Genomic DNA, 13,540 nt, shown 5'->3' with positions numbered 1-13,540 from the left:
CAGTGATGAAAGCAGTGAGTGACGACAGTTGGCCTTTTCAGATTAATCACGTTTTATTCTCCATCAGACAGATGGCCATTGGCGTGAACAGTGCAAAATACCTGAAAGCAAATACACCACAACAATCGTCAGGAGGATCTGAGATAGAGGAGGGAGCATTATGGTCTAGGAAACATTTCCATGACCTTTCCTGGGTGATCTCGTCATTCTGGAAGTCACAATAGATCAACACATATGTGGTATCTATCCTTGGGGATCGCTTCCACCCTTACATGAAGTTTGTTTATCCTCTGCACGATGGCATCTACCAGCAGGACAAGGCAACATATCACATAGTTCACAGTGTACATGCGTGGTTTGAAAAGCACCAGGATGAGTTTAATGTACTCCCCTGGCCACCAAACCCTCCCGCATTTAAACCCAATCGAGAATCTGTGAGACCACATCATTGAGCTGTTCGTGCCATGGACCGTCAGCTGAGAAACCAAGTGCAGTTTGCCACAGCAGTGCACATACTTGCTGGTGCTTTCCAAAACCTCACTGACCCTCTTCCTCCATGTGGTTGACAACAGTAATAGTTACATAGTCCATATGTGGATGTAAACAAAATGTATCACTTGCAACGTTAGCTACAGGAGCAAGGAAGTACTATACTACAGCTGCAAGAGAACTGTCCAATATGTTGCATCGTGGCTACACGGAAGCAGTAACTGCCAGATGCAACTACCAACCACCTTATTTTTTATAAAGTTGTGACTCTATAATAAGAAAAAGAGTGGCAATATAACAAGAATTTCCACTAGATTTACATTTTAAAGATGCAATGAACTACGTTCAATTTCGTTGATCTGTAGTAAACATTAACCAAACATAAGCAATTCATTAAGTAACAAAAAATTACGAAATACTGAATGAGAAGGGAAAAAAAATGTAAAGTCACAACTGATCAGTAGAATATCTTTTGGATACAAATAACTATGAGTAACATCAATAATGAAAAAAATCTCTATCCATAATATTGGATATTAAGGCAAAGTAATACTTTAAGCCGACGTCTATGTGCCAAATATCAACAGCGTTAAATGTGGCTACGATTATAAACCAGTAAACAAATGGATAAAACTTAAAGTAGGTACAAATGAGCCATTAGATGCTACATTATAGCGGATTACAAAAAACAAAATTCATTAATATACTTACTGCACCTTATGCCTAAGTATTTTCTATAAAATACAGCACCAATTATAATCAATAAGCTATATTTTGAAGCTTCCTGGCAGATTAACACTGTGTGCCAGACCGGGACCCAAACTCGAGACCTTGGTCTTTCATGGGCAAGTGCTCTAACAACAGAGCAATCCTAGCATGACTCATGACCTGTCCTCACAGCTTTACTTCCACCAGTACCTTATCCCCTACCTTCCAAACTTCACACAAGCTCACTTGCGAACCTTGCAAAACTAGCACATCTGGAAGAAAGGATACTGTGGAGATTTGGCTTAGTCACAGCCTGGGGAATTGTTTCCAGAATGAATTTTCACTCTGCAGTGGAGTGTACACTGATCTGGAGCTTCCTGGCAGAATAAAGCTGTGTGGCCAGACCGAGTTGCACACAAAAGGCAAAGGTCCTGAGTTTGGGTCTCAGCCTGGCACACAGTTTTAATCTGCCAGGAAGTTTCATATCAGTGCACACTTCTATGCTAGTGACAATTCATTCTGGAAGCTATGTTTTGTTCATTTTGTAATACATGTTCATGAAGTCAATTGTATCTGAAGACCAAGATCCACAAGACATAGAAAGGAATTATGTTCAGTTTTGCTAAATCTGTAAAATATATATAAACCAAATATAGCTTAAGGTCTGGATGTTACATACATAATGACATGTTGAGTAAGGTAACTCAAAGTTTTAGTGTTTCCAGTAAGAATCTGAAGGTTACAACATTATGTAACTTTCAGCAGTTCAGTTTTTGTATGCAACACTAAAACTTTGCATTACCTTACGTAGTATGCCATTATGTGTGTTACATCTAGACCTTAAGCTACATAATGATTATACATTTTCTACATCTTGTGGACTTTGGTCTTTGAATATAATTGACTTCACAAACATCTATTACAAAATAAACATAATATTTCTTATCGATCATCAGTTAATTATTATAATAATTAGTTAATCTGAATCTTGACATACACTGCATGTGCTATCAGTTTGTGCTGTATTTTATAGCAAATACAGAGGCCTAAGTCAATATAATTATATTCATTAATTTTGATTTTGTAACTTGCTTTAATGTAACATCTAATGCCTCTAATGTGACTACTTGAAGTTTTATCCGTTTGTTTATGGGCTTGTAATCATAGCCACATTTATCGCTGGTAGTATCTCACACACAGACCTCGGTTAAAAGTATTACCTGACTTTAATATTTGCTATTATGGATAGAATGTTTTTAAGTTCATGATTTTGTATTAGTTAATGAACGTGTAATGTTTGGAATAGTTTACTATAGAGTTGGTGAAATTGAACATAGTTTCTTGCATCTTATAAAATGTAAATCTTGTATAAATATCCATTATATTGTCATTCTTTGCCTTGTTGTAAAGTCACGAGTTTATAAAACTAGATAGTTGGTAGTTCCATCTGGCAATTAGTGTTTCCTTGTAGTCATGACACTACATATTAGCCAGTTCTCTGACAGTCACAGTACAGTTTCACCTTATTTACGTTACTCACATTTTGTTTATATCCACATAGGCACTATGTAACTGTTGCTGCCGTCAATCATTTTGTATTAACACAGAAATGTGGCGATATGAATCCTGGATCGATATGTGATAAATAGCCAGTCATAAAAACGACAACTTTTTACCTTAGGTAAGATAATAATCTGGCCAACGGGTTTGCCGTGGTGGTAACACCGGTTTCCGTCAGATCACTGAAGTTAAGCATTGTTGGACTGGGCTAGTACTTGGATGATCAACCATCCGGTATGCCGTGCACTGTTGGCAAGCGGGATGCACCACCACCACCTAGAGAGAAGGCTTGCGAGAATGAAACATTCAGAATGCCTCTCATATCTTGCACACCGTTGGAGGAACCGAAATGAAATTTTGCCAAATGATATCACGCAAAGAGGACAGTACTTTGCCGTATGGTTAAAATACGGAACTTTATCTATTGCGATATAGCAGAAGCTATAGTTTATATATATTTTTTTTATTTACTGACAATGTAATTGCTTAAGACTTATCAATAGCCAGTGAAAACAGTATGAGTGTGGGATGTAAATAATATTGCGATATATATGAGAAAACAGGATAACTTGTGAAAAATACGCTGCGGTAAACTACAGTCTTTCTGGACCAGACGACTATTATTTGCACTCACTTGAAAAAAGTCTGCACCAATACTGTGTACAATATGAAATTCCTCTCCCTACAGTATCCTAAATAAAATATTGATCCTAAATAAAATAATGTTTCATTTTGTAGTTTTACATTTGCAAGTTTAGTACAAGTTTGTATACAAAATGGGCATAAAAATTGTATTGTTCAACAGTTTGAGAATGGTTGCATTTAATTCCTTGTTAATACACTGCCTATTTATGTAGTAGCTCTTTACAGAGCTCCCTCAGGAAGGCTGAGTACAGTCCCCAAGCAATCACTTTTAACTCACCTGTTCTCAGAAATAAAAATAATCATGCTTTGTTATTGTAATGTAAATGTTCTTTCCTGTAAAAATATGGCAGATTTTGAGCATGTAATGAGCTAAGTGTGGTTGTTGACTTTCCCACAAGAGTTGCAAAGAACTTTACAAGCCTGATTGACAATACTCTGCACATAAAAGAATTAGCAACATACGTGTAAGTGAAAATTTATGTCTTCCTGGCCATGATGGTCAGCTGTTCAAAATGAATGCTGTAAGCCCTGCAAATAACAGTAGTTTTATCAATAGGACCTGTATATAAGGCAACAGTGAAAATCTGCAAACCTTCAACAGACATTTGCAGCAGTTGGAATGAGACAATGTATCAAGCTAAAAACATCAATGATAAATGTAACCTATTTCTAGATTAATTTATTCCATTGTTTGAAGCTGTATTTCCTACGAGAATTTCATTAAGTGTTTACCTAAATAACCGAAGGAGACAGTGAATCACCAAGGGAATCGAGCTATCCTGTAAAGCAAATGGAATGCTGTATATGATACGAAGAATTCTATTAAACTTCAGGACAAGGGACACTATAATTCACATTTTCAGTAACTCCAGGGATAGATAAGAAACATCTGCTGGTGACTACAGCAAGTTTAATTCTTTGTAGTATGTAGACAAATTACTGTAACATCAGTGTTGTAGTCCTCAGCATGCTTTAAATAATATAATTATTAATAAAAATGGTTCAAATGGCTCTGAGCACTATGGGACTTAACATCTGAGGTCATCAGTCCCCTAGAACTTAGCACTACTTAAACCTAACTAACCTAAGGACATCACACACATTCCATGCCCGAGGGAGGATTCGAACCTGCGACCGCAGCGAATTATTAATAGTTTATGTTAATGTAGGATGTATAAAATACTATAAGTAATGAACAATAATTTATTTAAGTTGGATATATATACATGTACTTCCTGAAAAAGCTGTTACAAAATCCAGGGCACAACCTCGTTCCATTACAATTGTCACAATTTCCATTTTAAAAGGCAGCAAGCCTTTTCTATATTCCGTGGAATTACACAGAATGATTGATTTGTTGTACACATTTGATATATTGTATTTCGTGAAAAATGAAACAGTTGCAAAACATGTCAGAAGCATATAACATTACCAGTCTTACTGTCTATTAAATTTAATACTTGTGACTAAATATGACTTGTGTTGCTGACAAATGTAGTAACTCAGACAGAGTAATAGAGCAACAAACATTTACTGGAATGTTTGCACCATGATATAAAGGTGTCACTGGGATGATGGACTACCGAAGAACATTCAACAAAGTGAAAATGTAGCTAGTCATTGGAAAGTAATAAGTAATGGTAATACTGAGTATGACGAGATATCAGAGCAACCTCACATTACAACTGCATACCTGATCCGCAACTGAAACATCTCTTTTCTATTGTTACTGCACACCTATGCAACATTTGCTTAAAACCCTGCCATAAGCTAGAAGCAGACCGGTTTCCTTGTAATGAACTTATGTGTAAACAAAATAAATCAGAGGAACTAATTCTGGGATTAACTAAAGATTTACAACATAAATCAAAACTGTAATGATTTTACACTGATTCCAAATTAAACTGAATGGTGTATGATACAACATCCTGGACATTCAAATAAAATGCAGCAACAAAATATTCCTTAATGTTTGCACAAATACTCTCCATGTAAATAGGTGGGGGAGTACTTTACCTCGATTACTATATAAATGCCACCTTAAGAAAAGAAACTGTAGCACTCTTTAACTTTATTCCTGCTGCATAAATCTTAGAATTAAGTGTTTCAATTAAACTGAGTGCATGAAACACCTACTCTGTATTTTAATGCTGTCAAGGGACTGACCCAAAGTGATTTTCTGTAACACATGATTCTACAGTTACTGGCAGAAACTACTTTCACTTTGCATTCTAATAGAAGAACGTCTCTTAAAACTGAGAGAGTGACAAACTTTACACTAATATGACAGTTCAAGAACAAACTTTTCACTCGGTTCCAAAGTGTGTGCTGTTATGAATGTTTCTAGTAGATTAAACCCATGTGCCCTCCACGTCTGGCACACAGCCTCATACTGCCAATGGGATTTATAAGTAAAGTTTTAAAAAAACAATGAGATTAGTAACAAATTAAGGGTCACAGTCTGGATGAGATGCAAATTTGGGAATGGAGGCCAACTACTGTGTCCAATATTAAGCTATTCCAAACTGTGAGTGGAATAAGCAACTACTACATTATTTATGCCAGCACATATTAAAACTGTGTCATTGCAGGTAACACTGAATGAGGGTCTTGATATAGCACAAGTTTCGTGTTTGGATAGAAGAACAACTGCAAAGCAAATGCATGCCAAACACAAAATAAAGTTGTACAGATATCAACATAAATGACACACCTCAACAAGAGTCATGACCATCCAACTGGAAGTATGTTAAGATGATATCAACTAAACATTCCGTAGCAAACTCTGCTGTATGAACTAAGTAACACTTGACATATCAATTAACTAAATGGAACAATTAAGATACCAGACAGATTATATGAGGCGGCTCAAAAGATACAGGACACCACTGAAATCTGGTTGTGATGACACCAATTCTGCAGCGTAACCAGAAGTGTAGGTTAGGTTGAAAGATGAGTATTTGGTTATGAGTTGGCAAAGCCAATGATTGTGAATGCCTAATAATGGGAAAAACTAACACACCGAAGAACAACATAGATAATCTTCTTACAGAGACATCGCTTTTTAAACATGAAAACAGCAGTTTCAACATTCGTTAGCACTCATGCTAACTAATGCGAGAGAGAAAACCAACACAACACCCACTCACAAATAAAGAATACAACTTATCGGTAATGTGTAACAAAACACAAATTGCAGAGAAATTTAAACACGAATAAAATGTAACACAAGCCACAAATTTATATTTTGTTTTCAAAATCAAAATTAAGCCACTTGAAAATGAATACTATTTACTGTGAACTTTTGTTCACAATTTTAGTCAAATGCATCGAAAATTTAAGGTATCCCACTAGGAAAAAAAGTACTAAGTAGATAGGTTTTCCATACCTTCGTGTGCTGAGTGGGTTGGAAATTGTCCAAATAAATTGCTGAAAGCTATTTCTGACTCAGATTCAAATCTTTAGGAAAGGAAAACAACATTACTTTCGGTCCAGTTCTGTGATTCCCATGGCACCTTGGTACACAACATTTGTAAACCATGTTCACAGTAGATTCACTAGAAGTAAACACTATAATCGCTAGTTTTAAGCATAAATGTAGCACTCAGGGTGTATGTGTGGACAAGGGAAGAAAAAACCCGGATTTTTCCTGGATTTCCCGGTTAAAAACACACTTTCTCCCGGGTGACAGTATATTTTCCCGTATCAATCCTTTTAATGGTTATGGTTTTGTACACAGGTGTACAATTTCCCAACACTTTAGAAAACGAAACTCAGGGAAAAAAGACACGTTTTGGAAAAATCTTTGATGTGCAGCAACATGTACGCTGCGTATTTTCGTATTATGAAAGTATACATTGGAATTCCACCAAACACCGCATGTTACTTTCCGAATCATTCCCAAATTTGCATCTCATCCAGACTGTGACCCTTAATTTGTTACTAATCTCATTTCGATGCGCTTTTGTAAGCCGTTCGTAGCTCATGTCAAGTGATCTTGCCAGCCGATGACAGCGGATATTCAGAGTGTAAGACACGTGATGTAGTCAGCCAACAGCAACATCACTGTTAAGTAACACCAACACACGAATAGGGAAAGTTAATAGTTTAAATTAATATACATAGTGTTGCAACAAGAAAAGAAAAGTTTTCACATATAATATTGGTCTCAAGATGCAAGAGAAGCTAAGATTTTGCATATACTGTTGATCTTTTTTGTGCGTGTTACACTTTAAGATATATCACACAAATGTGTCAGTAAAATTTTTAATAATGACATAAATGTCTGATCTTCAGGGTTCGAAATTCTTCTAAATGGTTCATCATCAAAGAGTTGATTTTTAAATGAGAGTCAAACACTCTGTGATTTAATAAATTCATGGTACATTCTTGCACGTAGTTCAACTTACCTAAGAGGATATTTACTTTGAAAGTAACGCTTTTCAAACCACTATTCGCAATATTTCCCCGCGACCTGTTAGAAAAAAGTTCATTTCAGCAGTTGCCAGAGAGTGCAGATAACAAGCGACACCGCACTTGGGTAGCTATAATGACGTAGGAAGCCCTTATGTACTTACATGTAAAACATTGAAAGATCATACATTATGTCATAAAAGAAACAAGGCATGAGATGATACTCCAAGAGCATCGGAATTTTGTGAACCATATTAAAATGTGCACATTTAAAGTGCATACTTAAAGTGCACATTCGTATGTCCAGATTCCCTATGAAGTAGACCTTGACCTGATATTAAGCTTTTCAGTGTGGATTTCGGGATGTAAATTGTCTTGGAGCACCAGTACTGTATTACATCATGTTTGGTTCTTTATTATGGCATAATGCCATACGTTCTAGAAAATTAAAACGTGCACTTGAAATGCAGCGAACAGTTGAAACTAGCCAGTACTGTGGAATTAAAAATTTAGTTTCAAATACATTGACTGTCTATGCGAAAAAGGTTAACAAAAGTCAAATTTCTATAGCAAACAGACAGAAACAACTTCATTGTTCCGCAAGCTGATTAGACTGTCAGAAAGGTGGAAATAAAATAAAATCTGGAAGTTATGACATACTTTAGCCTTCCGTAATTATGTGAATGTGTTTTAATTCACTTGATAGGCCCCAGCCACATATATCCATTTTGTTTTCATTTGACGTGAGAGTAAACGAAGGGGAAACAGCAACATCACTAAATGTAAACACGAGTCACGTGGAGTCTACCCACTATAACTCAGACTGCACTGCGCATCAGCCCCGGATCTACGACATTTCGACATTTGCGAGCTGGGTCAATACTTAAAAAAAAAAAAAAAAAAATCGGATTTTCAAAATATGTTCAGTTCGTAGCTCACATCTTTCGGAAAAGCCTGAAACATAAAACATACGTATTCGACGAAATGTAAGACATTATTTGGTCTTAAGTATGCCAAAGTGCAGTACCACGCCTCTTCATAAAGCATTTTTCTACCGCACGTCCAAACTATATTCAGGAGAGTGGAAACTGAAATGTCCTGTGGTGCCTCTCCTGCTCCCAGTTGGCCGGTTTGACAGCCTGCCCCTCTTTTATTTTTTTATTTAAAAAAATACTCGCAATTAATAGTGGATGGGATTATTTGTAATCGACAGAATAAGAACTCTTCAGAAAACCTGAACTCTTTATTGCCTATTAGTTAATAACTTGCTGTTTTGTGTGGCATAAAATTAAATATAGGATATATAAAACCAATACTGACAAGAGATAAGCAAGAAATTACACATTTCTTCAAACCTTATCTCCTAGCATTTTTTTCTCTAATCTTGCTTCAGCTTTACATGGCGTGCTTTCCTTTCTGGGAAAGACTCTATTACATCATCGAAGTTCGTCAAACGTTTTGCTACATGAAAAACTGAAATGTCGTTATCTAATACTGAAAAAGCTGTTAATACAAATAATACCCAAGATTACGTCTATTTTGTCACTGTCTGCTAGATAAAACAAAATAGGCCTTTCTAATATGGCATCAATTTTGTAACACACCAAATAAACGAAACTGTTTTGGCACAAATGGCCATTTTTATAACATGACAGAATATAATCCACGAAGTACCAATATCAAATGCCTATTAGGCCTACTACAAGCAAAAAGCTGTACGATACGAAATAGTTCCACATTTACATTCATACGCACCAGCTTTTCAAGCATGAGATTGAAAAGTAGTATTAGGAAATTTTTATACAAATTTGGAATCGTCTTATTGTTCCATAATTTGTGTGATGTCCCTGTTTCTTCTCCTTCCACGTTCTAGCAATCAATCTTGTCATCACCAATTCTGTAGCTATTCCTGCCATTGTCAAAATTTGTTCGCCGTTTAACTTCACTAACCCTGCCAGAATCACAGGTTTAGTTATCCCGCGATTAGTTTCCAGTTAGGCGTTCGTATTCGTACAACGCATTTTCCGCACTACTTCCAGAATAGAACTTAAGCGGCTGCTGGCCGGGGACTGTACTGGTTCAAATGGCTCTGAGCACTATGGGACTTAATTTCTGAGGTCATCAGTCCCCTAGAACTTAGAACTACTTAAACCTAACTAATTTAAGGACATCACACACACCCATGCCCGAGGCAGGATTCAAACCTGCGACCGTAGCGGTCCAGACTGAAGCGCCTAGAACCGCACGGCCACAACAGTCGGCAGGGGGGGAACTATACTACTGGTCCTTACTAGTGTAGTGGGCCCGCCAAAAAATTTTTCTGTCAAAATTTCACTGTCTTGGAAACACGTAATCTTCTCACCTGTTATTCCTGTAAGTCGTTTATTTCCATTCTGGTAGTCTGAATCTATGGATTTCGCTAGTAATTATAATAACGCTGATCATTCGCAAACTCAATGAACCACATAATCAGACAATGATTGATATTCATCCGTTTGGCTTTACTCCGCTCAGCTTGTATAGCCCCATCCCCTTTTGTCTGCAGAAAGTTTATTTCTAGATGTGACGAGGATTCTCCTGACAGAGACATCACGTACACTATTCAAAAGTCAACTTATGATTCATTCAGAAATCAACTTAAAATATGTTCAAAAACCAACAGGGAAGCATTTCAAAATCATATGAATAATCGATAGACAAACGTGCGCTGGATGCTAGGAGCTTTGTGAAACAAGTTTTTTTTCCTCAAGAATATGAATTTGGCGCCCCCTTTTCCAGTAGCATCTAGCTGCTTGCTGCGACTGCTTGCACAGCCAACAGCCACATTCCTGTAGCCAGAAGTGGGAGAATCTACTTCTCAAATGTGAATCAACTGTGCATGCGCAAGAGCCAGCACATAGCTGCTAAAACAAATCAAATGTAAACAGTTGCGACTTCACGCTCATTCGAGGCAATTTGTTGTTATGAAGTCTTCCTAAAGCCTTTGATACATTTTCAATTGGCTGACGCTTGCATGAGCATTGTGTGTCGATGTTGTATATGGCGCATTTCCTTTGCAATATAAGCTATTTTCGTTTTTTTCTCTTGTTTATGTTTTATTGCTGAAGTATTATTCTGAAGTAACGGGGTACAGTAATATCCTTTGTTAGAATATCGGTTCTTACCAGTCAAAATCACAAAAATTTAAGTGAAAACTAAAGCAATGAAAATTCCCGGAATTCTAAAAATATCCCGGGTTTTTACTGGATGAAAACATTTCCGGGTTTTTCCCAGATCTCCCGGGTTGTATACACCCTGAGCACTAGAATCCAACAAACATGTAGGTACACAACCGCTTCTAAACACAAAATGGTGGCCCGCTTGGAATGACGTCATGACCTGCTACAAATTTTCTGCCGAAGCCTTGTCTCTAGGTGGTGGTGGATGACTCAGCCTTTGTGAGGCAAACTGAGGAGCTACTTGATCGAGAAGCAGTGGCTCTGGTCTCGTAAGTTGACATATGGCCAGGAGAGTAGTGTGCTGACCACATGCCCCTCCACAGTGCTGACCCCCCCATGCCCCTCTATATCCACATCCAGTGGCGCCTGTGGGCTGAGGATGACACAGCGGCTGGTCACTACCGTTGGGCCTTCTCGACTGTTCGGACAGAGTTTAGTTTACTTTTTAAGATAATGGTCTGATACTACTTCCCTCATATACTTTTGTTTGTTTCATTTTCTTCATGCTCTAATAAATTTTCCAATGTACATTTGTCCATATGATCCTCCAATTTAATAAGAACGATTCAGTTCAATAGATTATGACACTGAATAATGCCTGGTGGCTGATACACCAAAACAAAATTGTAATTTCATGTTGGTATGTATCGTAGAATAGAATTTTAATTATTAAATTTATATCGTTATTAGTCACCTTTTAAGGCAATTTTCTGTATTTTAGATCTTAAGGTGGCTCGTTAATGACCTGAAACTAGTTACTGGTGTGATATTTGTGCGATCATGTCTGGGCAATTTTTCATCTGGGAATATATGAAGTGAGTGAAATGCACGAGTGAGAAATACGTGAGTGAAATTGTTTGAACGGGATAGGGTAAAAATGCATCTTCATAAGCTTTTAGCACAAATTAGAATAATACTGTATGTACTTATAATGTAATTAGGTTTGCAGCATGCTTATGCGGTTTTGTATAACTTGAAATGTTTGATAGTATCTGTGATAAAACAATACCACTACTACATACATAATGATAACATGCGAACTAAAGTTATGTCACAATGACACTATGTTCCGAACTAACGTGTTCCTAAAACAAAAAGTGATTAACATCACAAAAATTTGTCCTAATCTATTTATCTTTGTATATACACAAACAAAATACAAAAAGCTACAGGAAAAGCATAAAGATTAAATACTCTCCTGAAGTGTATCTTGTCACAGATTACAAAATATAGTTTCAAATTAACCTATTAATGTAGTTTGTAATGTTTGGTACAGTGCATTGTGAATGAGGTCACAATATCATCGTGTATTTAATTTATTTCACTTAGCAAAGCTGTTGAAGAGGATGTTTACAACAGAGACACACAATTTAGATTCACACTGTAACTATTTGTGGGTGACCTGCACTAAAGATTTCACAAATCTGATCCAGATGAAACTTATAGCAAAGGAACAAAATTATCGCATTTATGTTCTCAATTTAGTAACTTGTTATAAAACCACTAAAGAGCCAAAATATACAAGGATGTATCTATATGTTAAAACTACAAACCTTGCTAATGTAGTACAGTGTCTGTACAGGTCAATGTTTACATGCATATTTTCTGCTTTCAGTTGTTTTGCTTGTTGAATCAGCTGCAGGGAAGTTGTCATCGCATACTGATAAAATTCCCTGCGGTTCTTCAGTGATTCCACTGCTTCAACAGATGCAGGACCAAGTGACCTACAAATGACAAAAGTAACAATTATGATAACCACTGAACATTACTGGTGTGGTTCCAGAAGCACACTATTAATCAATTCTGTCAAGAAAACATATGAAGTGACAAGCCACTGAACATATCTGCTGCATTACTTTCATCATTTTCATATGTCATCTTCTTACATAAATCTTCTATCAATGGTGTTGACAACAGCATATATGTAATGAGAAAGCAGTTAATAGTTCGAAACTCCATGCACTGCTTGCCGTGTTATAGCGATTACGATTTCCGTTTAAGTGTAACTCAAATAGAAGTATAATGAAGTGAATGTCAAGTCAGTGGCAAGAATGCAGTACTGAAACAAGTTCAACAAGATCCAAACTCAAAGCAACAGTTGATTGTGGAAATTGTTAAAACAGAATTATTGTAATTTTTTTATTATTGTCTGTGCTTCCTTTTGTACTATGTAGTCATTACTACCTCACAAATGAGTTTACAACAATTTAACAAGTCACTAGATCTTAACATCTCATGACCTTAAGTTCCTTTATCACTGATGCAAGACTGATGGAAGCAGCGAGAGAGAGAGAGGGGGGGGGGGGGGAGGGAGAGAGGAGGTGGGAGGGAGAGAGAGAGAGAGGGTGGGGGTGGAGAGAGACAGAGACAGAGAGACAGAGACAGAGAGAGAGAGAGAGAGAGAGAGAGAGAGAGAGAGAGAGAGAGAGAGACAGAGAGACAGAGAGAGAGAGAGAGAGAGAGAGAGAGGGTGGGAGTGGAGAGAGAGAGAGAGAGAGAGAGAGGGT

General features: G+C 37.0%; 1 protein-coding gene across 1 annotated transcript in view; it reads right to left on the bottom strand.

The window, feature by feature from the left end:
* Positions 1–13,540, bottom strand: part of LOC124799730 (Fanconi anemia group I protein-like) — a 278,348-nt gene that overhangs the window by 82,008 nt on the left and 182,800 nt on the right. The window contains exon 16 of the mRNA XM_047262946.1: positions 12,587–12,757. Within this exon, the coding sequence (XP_047118902.1) occupies positions 12,587–12,757 (171 nt within the window). The remainder of the gene's footprint in view (positions 1–12,586; positions 12,758–13,540) is intronic.

Source organism: Schistocerca piceifrons, chromosome 1, assembly GCF_021461385.2.
Source record: "Schistocerca piceifrons isolate TAMUIC-IGC-003096 chromosome 1, iqSchPice1.1, whole genome shotgun sequence".
Lineage (NCBI taxonomy): Eukaryota > Metazoa > Arthropoda > Insecta > Orthoptera > Acrididae > Schistocerca > Schistocerca piceifrons.
This window is presented reverse-complemented; position numbering and strand designations above follow the sequence as displayed.